This window comes from Nicotiana tomentosiformis, chromosome 3 (assembly GCF_000390325.3).
Source record: "Nicotiana tomentosiformis chromosome 3, ASM39032v3, whole genome shotgun sequence".
NCBI lineage: Eukaryota > Viridiplantae > Streptophyta > Magnoliopsida > Solanales > Solanaceae > Nicotiana > Nicotiana tomentosiformis.
Window position 1 is genome coordinate 129,667,101 of NC_090814.1, and position 8,735 is coordinate 129,675,835.

The 8,735-nt window shown below is 34.7% G+C and overlaps 1 protein-coding gene across 1 annotated transcript; it reads left to right on the top strand.

The window, feature by feature from the left end:
* Positions 1-5,922: 5,922 nt before the first annotated feature.
* Positions 5,923-7,508, top strand: LOC104085487 (endochitinase-like). Its single transcript, XM_009589531.4, has 3 exons — positions 5,923-6,370; positions 6,652-6,805; positions 6,965-7,508. The coding sequence occupies exons 1-3, from the start codon at positions 6,025-6,027 to the stop codon at positions 7,362-7,364; spliced, it is 900 nt and encodes a 299-aa protein (XP_009587826.1). The 5' UTR covers positions 5,923-6,024; the 3' UTR covers positions 7,365-7,508.
* Positions 7,509-8,735: the final 1,227 nt, after the last annotated feature.

Genomic DNA, 8,735 nt, shown 5'->3' on the forward strand with positions numbered 1-8,735 from the left:
AAACAAATGTATTTTGCCTTGATATGCATGTTACAGTGTGTCTAATGAATAATCAGCTTCCCCTTTATATAGTAGGGGAGTTTTACCCTAAGTACAATTCTAAAAAAAGTAAAAATTTCCTTTTCGCTAATCACTGATCTACCGCTGATACGATCAGAGATTCACACAGTGATATCTGGTTGGATACGCATATTACGGACCTTTGTTAATAATGTGCGGTCATTTGGTAATGCTCTCCGAGGTCTTGGAACTCGAACCAGACCCGGGGGGCATTGTCTCGATGGCTTTTGAGGGCAGGCGTTTTACTCGGGCCTTGATACGAGAGGCTCATGGCTTCGATTCTATTTCCTTGCAATCATGTGCTTGCTTCGTTTGCCTCATCGGGAAATCGGAGTACTCATTAGCTCGGATTTACCCGTATACAATATACTAAAGATATATATATTTAGCAAATCAAAAAAAAAATTATTTTACCCTTATCATTAACTACTCGTTCTCAAATTATTTACCAAGACTTTTTGAAATGCTATCATTATTATGGGTATCAAAATAAAAAATTTACTTCACTTCTTATTTCTTAATAGGAGTGCAAAATCAATTGTTAACATCTAAAAGTGAACCGAGAAAGTATAACCCATAATATCGTCTAATGTGTCATTAATGGTATTCTAGCAAAACAATAATTGGATACATTTAATTTGTTCGAGAAAGTAATTGTCATCTGTATGTTGAATAGCAGCTACCTACCATACATTTTATTTCATCATATGCTAAAAAGAATGTGACGATGGAGAAGAATCTATAAAAGTTGATGGTTTTTGGGCTCATTCAAAGAACGTTCCATATTAAATTATTCGCACTGGAATGTGTACTCTGTGAGATTTGTAGTACTATGTTGTTTTGGACACCAAACAACTTAATGCTTGAGTTACACGGTTGAACTATTGGAACAAACAATAACTATTTTAATCCATTTTTTACTTCTTTCTGAAATTGAATACTACTTTTTATTTATATGTTTCTTACAGAGGCAATTGTCAAATCGCAAATCATAGACAAGATGTTTAAGATATTCCCAAGTGAACTTTTTGATGTGGGAAACCACCGTTCAAATCTTTTGGGAGCTAATTAGTGTATATGAAAATATCTACTAAGTATGTATTTTAATCATGGTTAAAATCTTGTTTCTGTTAATTATATCTAGATCATTGATATTATAATGGGTCATGCAAGTATCACATTTTCAAACAAATAAGAACCTAGAAATACGTATACGAGATGAAATAGAGAGGAGCTCATGTGCACCTTTGAGGAAGAAAGAAAAATAAGAGATATAATCATTGAAATGAAGAAAGAAGCTGTTGTGTACCCTTTTTACAAAACAGACGACTTGGGGCAGCTGTCGCACGCAAACAAACCCATTAAAAGAAGACATGTACTCCCCCTCACCAGCTAATATCATAGGACTGAAATAAAACAAACTAAACTTACGGACTCAAATTGCAAAACCGAGAAGTAATAAGTAAAACTCCTGGTCCTTACGTTTCAAAAAGATTCTTATTATTTGCTTATTAGTCCCAAAGATTGATATATTCCTATATTTTTCTAATGAGAAGTACTTATAGTCACTCAAATTATGATTAGTTTAATATAACAAGTTTCAAAAGTTTTATAGCTATACAAATATTATAGCAATGGAAGTATGATAAATAATTGAAGTTTTCATATATCCTCTATATAGTAACTGTGTTAATTATTAACTATGTCACTCTGTGTGATAATGGGGTGTAAGACAATAGAGCATGTATATGTACTCTATGAGGTTATCTGCTAAAAAGTCCTATTTTATTGGAAATTAGAAATAGCTTAACCATTTACAGAGTTAATCACTCCTCTTTCTCCACAAATTAAATTAAAGAAGGTAAGAAGCAAAGCATGAGAACTAATTAAGCCACTCGTGTATTGCTACCAGTTATAACAAGTGTGAGAACTAATTAGCCTACAATATGCACTCGTGACTGGATTTCTTTTCTTCCTTAATTAGAGCTGAAAAAACAAATATACTTAATTAAGTAGTTTACTATTGTAAAGTTGCCTTTTGAAAAATAACAAAGAATTCTTGCTATCAATTATTTGTTGATAATATTTTAACTAATATATTCGTTTTGTAAGACAAACGTTAGCACGTTATTGGATCTTTTCGGATTACTATGTGCCTAGAACTTTGTTAACTATAACATATAATACAGACTTGAGATGAAACAAAGTTGCAGGATCAACTTTTATTTATGACAGATCAGCTGTCCAGAAGCAGAATATTAATGTGGGGCAGAAATGACTAAGGGTTATTTAAATTTATATCCCGTTTCACCATTTTATTTGAGTGAATGATTACGTTACTCTATTAATGTTAAGTATAGAATACAAATCCATTCCTATCACCCTTGTAGGGCATGAAAAGCTGAAATTGGTTAAACAGAATGAAACTTGACTCTCAAGTTGGCTAAACGTCATGGCTGTGTGAACAATTGTTATTCCAACAATTGATGTTTCTCGTGTTCAATTTTGACAAGATTAATGTGAACTAGTGTAAATATTTGAAGCCTCCTTTTAGGAAGAAATTGGTAGATACATTTTTTATGTATTTACATTGCATGTTCACACTTAATATGATATCATGCATGATATTATTAAGGCCATTTCCCTTCTATAAATAGCAAAATTTTTGTTCATTTGTAAATATCTCTCACTTGCTTTCTTATCTCCTAAGGCATTTGAATCTTCTTTCTCTCTTGTAGTATTTCACTTGTATTTTTGGAGTGAAATAAATTTGAGTTGATTGTGTCCGAGAACTAGGTAAAAATTAAATTTTGCCGAACCTCGTTAATTTCTGGTATTCATTTTATTATTGTCTCATTTACTATTTATTAGCTACTTTTAGATATAGTAGTTGTGATTCAATCACTCTCTATATATTCGGGTTCCGCAACAATTGGTATCAGAGCCAAGGTTCTATCTTAGTATGCTCTGTGGTTGCAGCATAGTCTGAACTTCCACATCAGAAAAGAATTACTATGGTGTTCTGTACTGTCAGCAAATAAATAGTATCTATAGCAAAATGGGAGATACACATCGGGTGTTAGTAATACGTCGTTGACATCTTCGCTTATGACAAGAATTATGTCAAATGCGAAATTTACAGTTGAAATATTTGACGGGTCAGGACATTTCGGGATGTGGCAAGCTGAGGTTCTTGATGTCTTTTTTAAACAAAGGCTAGATATTGCCATAGAAAAAAATAAACCAGACAATATCGGAGAAGAAAATTGAAAGATTATCAACCGCGTTGCTTGTGGTACCATTCGATCTTACTTTGTAAGAGAACAGAAGTATCCATACACAAAAGAAACTTCTGCAAGTAAATTGTGGAATGCATTTGAGGATAAATTCTTGAAGAAAAACAGTCAAAATAAACTTTACATGAAAAAAAGACTATTGCGCTTCACATATGTTCCTGGTACTACAATGAATGATCACATCACCAGCTTTATTAAGTTGGCAACAGATTTGCAGAATATGGGCGTGACCTTTAGTGATGGAAATATGGTCTTAATGTTATTAAGTTCACTTCCCGATGAGTATGAGCACCTTGAAACAACTCTACTTTATGAGAATGATGATGTATCTCTCAAAAAAGTTTGTTCTGCCTTATACAGCTATGAACAAAGAAAAAGAGAAAAGCAAAAGAGTGGAGAAGGAGAAGCACTGGTTGAGAGAGGTCGTTCTCAAAATCATATGAGAACGAAGAAAGGAAGATCCAAGTCAAGATCCAAACCTAGCAAAGATGAATGCGCCTTTTGCCGAGAAAAATGGCACTGGAGGAAAAGCTGTTCAAAGTTGAAAAACAAGGCCAAACCTAACAATGGGAAGGCTGTCATGGATTCAAATATAGCTGATTGTGACGATTCTGATTTCTCACTAATTACAACTGAGTCATTAAAACCATCTGACATATGGCTGATGGATTCCGCTTGTAGCTATCATATGTGTCCCAACAAGGACTGGTTCGTTGATTTTCAAGAAGGAGAATGTGGAGTTATTCACACCGAAAATAACAATCCTCTTACCGCATATGGTATTGGTTCAATCCGATTAAGGAACTATGACGGATTGATCAGAACATTAATAGATGTTTGATACGTACCGGAATTGAAGAAAAATCTCATTTCTGTAGGAGCCCTAGAGTCAAAGGGGCTCAAAGTCGTTGCAGAAAATGGGGTAATGAGCATATGCTCTGGTGCACTAGTGGTAATAAAGGGAATTCGGCAAAATAATAACATGTACCACTATCGTGGTAGTACAGTTATTGGGACAGCAACAGTGACATCCAATGATGACAAGGAGGCAGCAGCAACCAAGCTATGGCAAATGCGCTTTGGACATGCTGGAGGAAAATTCTTGAAAATTTTATCAGATCAAGAATTGTTAAAAGGAGTAAAGACTTACAATTTGGAGTTTTGTGAGCATTGTATCAAGGGAAAACAGACAAGGGTTAAATTTGGAACAGCTATCCATAATACTAAAGGTATTTTGGATTATGTTCACTTTGATGTTTGGGGTACTTCCAAAACACCTTCATTAGGTGGAAAACACTATTTTGTAACCTTTATTGATGACTTTTCCCAAAGAGTGTGGGTGTATACTATGAAAACTAAAGATGAGGTACTGGAAATTTTTCTCAAATGTAAGGCGATGATAGAGACTCAAACAGGCAGAAAGATAAAGTGTCTCCGCACAGATAATGGTGGAGAATACAAAAATGATCTATACAATAAGATTTGTGAAGATGATGGCATTTTGAGACATTTCACCGTCAGAAATATACCACAACAGAATTGAGTGGCAGAACGCATGAACCGGACTTTGCTGGAGAAGGTTCGGTGTATATTGTCCAATGCTGGTTTGGAAAAAGAATTTTGGGCTGAGGCAATAACATATGCATGCCACCTCATTAATCGTCTACCATCTGTCGTTATTGGTGGAAAGACACCATTTGAAAAATGGTATGAAAAACATGCTGAAGATTATAATTTTTTATATGTGTTTGGCTCAATTGCATACTATAATGTGAAAGAGTCAAAATTGGATCCGAGAGCAAAGAAAGCTATATTTATGGGGATTACTTATGGAGTCAAAGGATACCGATTATGGTGTCAAGAGACAAGAAAAATTATATTCAGCAGAGATGTTACCTCTGATGAATCTGCCATAACAGATAAGGTGACAGTTAAAGATGTCAAACAAACTGATGGTGCTTCAAAGCAGGTAGAGTTTGAGGGAAAATTAATTTTTCCAACACAGGGAGAAAACGATAGAAGATTTTTCCCTGGAAGAAGAGTCAGTGGAATGGGAGATTCCAACTCAGGAATCCCAACAACAACTTGAATCAATAGCAACCAGCTAATATCATAGGACTGAAATAGAACAAACTAAACTTACAGACTCAAATTGCAAAACCGAGAAGTAATAAGTAAAACTCCTGGTCCTTACGTTTCAAAATGATTCTTATTATTTGCTTATTAGTCCCAAAGATTTACATATTCCTATATTTTTCTAACTAGAAGTACTTATTGCCACGCAAATTATGATTAGTTTAATATAACAAGTTTCAAAAGTTTTATAGCTATACAAATATTATAGCAATGGAAGTATTTAATACCATAAATTTCAAAAGTCTTAATTTCTTTATTACGAATTGTGCCAAATCAAATCAGGATAAATAAATTGAAGTGAAGTAATTAATTAATCAAACACCCCTTCATTAATAAGAAGATGGATCCGATCGATCCGGATGTTCGATGTTATATTTAAGATGGTTGGTTATTGTCTTGTAGAGTGTAATGCCAAAGATTAGAGAGGGTAAATGGAATTTACTTATTTTAAAATCAAGCACAGTCCTCGGAGACTATCTCTATAAATAGCTTACCATCTCATCATGTGTGTCGTCAACTCATCCCCATCTCAATGCAAAATATGAATATGATGAGAATGAAGCTGAGACACTACTGTAAATTTGCAACTCTTTCACTTCTCGCTTTGTTACTGATCATCCCAAGGGTCTTGGCCGCACAATGTGTTCAGCAAGCCAGTCTACGAAAACCAGACATAACCGAAATTATTAGCAGTGAATTATTTGACAAGCTGCTGTTGCATAGGAACCACAATGATTGTCTTGCTAAGGGCTTCTACAAGTACGATGCCTTTGTGCAAGTGGCAAGGAATTTCACGGGTTTTGGCACCACCGGTAGCATTACTGACCGTAAAAGGGAGGTTGCTGCATTCTTGGCTCAAACATCGCATGCAACTACTGGTAATTTTTACTCAAATGTATTAAAAGTTTAAGGATTAACTTCTACATATTATGAGTAATTACCTTTAATGTGACTTGAAAGTGTTAAAAAATGCCAATAATGTGACTTGAAAGCGTAAAAAATTGCCAAAAGTTATTATATAATGCTACAGTATGATAATTTCTAGGTTCCCGAGTAAACTGCATTGCTACCTTGGTTTTCTTAATTTGATCTTCAAACTGGCAATTTCGGCGAACTACTTATGTTAAGTTCCTAACTTGTAAGATATATCCTTGAACAGGTGGTTGGCCAACTGCACCTGATGGCCCTTATACATGGGGTTACTGCTTCAAAATCCAAAGAGGCAACCCTGATTCCCACTGCAAACCAAGCGTTGAGTGGCCGTGCGCTCCCGGCAAGAAATATTATGGACGAGGCCCCATCCAAATTTCATAGTATGTTCTCTTCACTTTTTTGCACACATCCATTGAGTGGCACAACGTCTATTTTGTAAATCTACTAGTGCTCTGCTTTAAGATATTTTGCCTTAAATCTTGATATACTAACTAGAGGTACTTATAATTTTGCTTGTATTTTAAACCATGTTAATGCAGCAACTACAACTATGGACCTTGTGGGGATGCAATAGGAGAAAACCTCCTAAGAAATCCTGATTTGGTGGCCGCTGACAGAGTCATCTCATTCAAAACTGCACTTTGGGTCTGGATGACTAGTACTTCAAAACCACCAATGCCTACGTGCCACGATGTCATCCTCGGGAAATGGAAACCGTCCACATCAGACACAGCAGCCAATAGGCTCCCTGGTTACGGGGTCATCACAAACATCCTCAACGGAGGATTAGAATGTGGTCATGGTTTTGACGAGAAGGTAAAGGATCGAATTGGCTTCTACTTGAGATACTGCAAAATTCTAGGTGTTAGCCCGGGAGAGAACCTTGACTGCGGCAACCAGAAGCCTTTCGGACACTTCAACTCTATATATGTAGAATAATTAAGCTACTCTCAATAAGAAGGTGGCTTTATTAATTGCACATTTTAATTCATGAAATGGATGTTTGTAATCATGCTCATGTGACGCTATATGATAAATAATTGAGGTTTTCATATATCCTCTATATAGTAACTGTGTTAATTATTAACTGTGTCACTCTGTGTGATAATGGGGTGTAAGACAATAGAGCATGTATATGTACTCTCTGAGGTTATCTGCTACAAAGTCCTATTTTATTGGAAATTAGAAATAGCTCAACCATTTACAGAGTTAATCATTCCTCTTTCTCCACAAATTAAATTAAAGAAGGTAAGAAGCAAAGCAGGAGAACTAATTAGCCTACAATATGCACTCGTGACTGGATTTCTTTTCTTCCTTAATTAGAGCTGAAAAAACAAATATACTTAATTAAGTAGTTTACTATTGTAAAGTTGCCTTTTGAAAAATAACAAAGAATTCTTGCTATCAATGATTTGTTGATAATACTTTAACTAATATATTCGTTTTGTAAGACAAACGTTAGCACGTTATTGGATCTTTTCGGATTACTATGTGCCTAGAACATTGTTAACTATAGCATATAATACAGACTTGAGTATGAAACAAAGTTGCAGGATCAACTTTAAATTTATGACAGATCAGCTGTCCAGAAGCAGAATATTAATGTGGGGCAGAAATGATTAAGGGTTATTTAAATTTATATCCCGTTTCACCATTTTATTTGAGTGAATGATTACGTTACTCTATTAATGTTAAGTATAGAATACAAATCCATTCCTATCACCCTTGTAGGGCATGAAAAGCTGAAATTGGTTAAACAGAATGAAACTTGACTCTCAAGTTGGCTAAACGTCATGGCTGTGTGAACAATTGATATATCTCCTGTTCAATTTTGACAAGATTAATGTGAACTAGTGTAAACATTTGAATCTTCCTTTTAGGAAGAAATTGGTAGATATATTTTTTATGCATTTACATTGCATGTTCACACTTAATATGATGTCATGCATGACATTATTAAGGTCATTTCCCTTCTATAAATAGCAAGGTTTTTGTTCATTTGTAAATATCTCTCACTTGCCTTCTTATCTCCTATGGCATTTGAATCTTCTTTCTCTCTTGTAGTATTTCACTTGTATTTTTGGAGTGAAATAAATTTGAGTTGATTGTGTCCGAAGACTAGGCAAAAATCAAATTTTGCCGAACCTCGTTAATTTCTTATATTCATTTTATTATTGTCTCATTTACTATTTATTAGCTACTTTTAGATATAGTAGTTGTGATTTAATCACTCTCTATATATTCGACTTCCGCAATAATTGGTATCAGAGCCAAGGTTCTATCTTAGTATGCTCAGTGGTTGCAGCATAG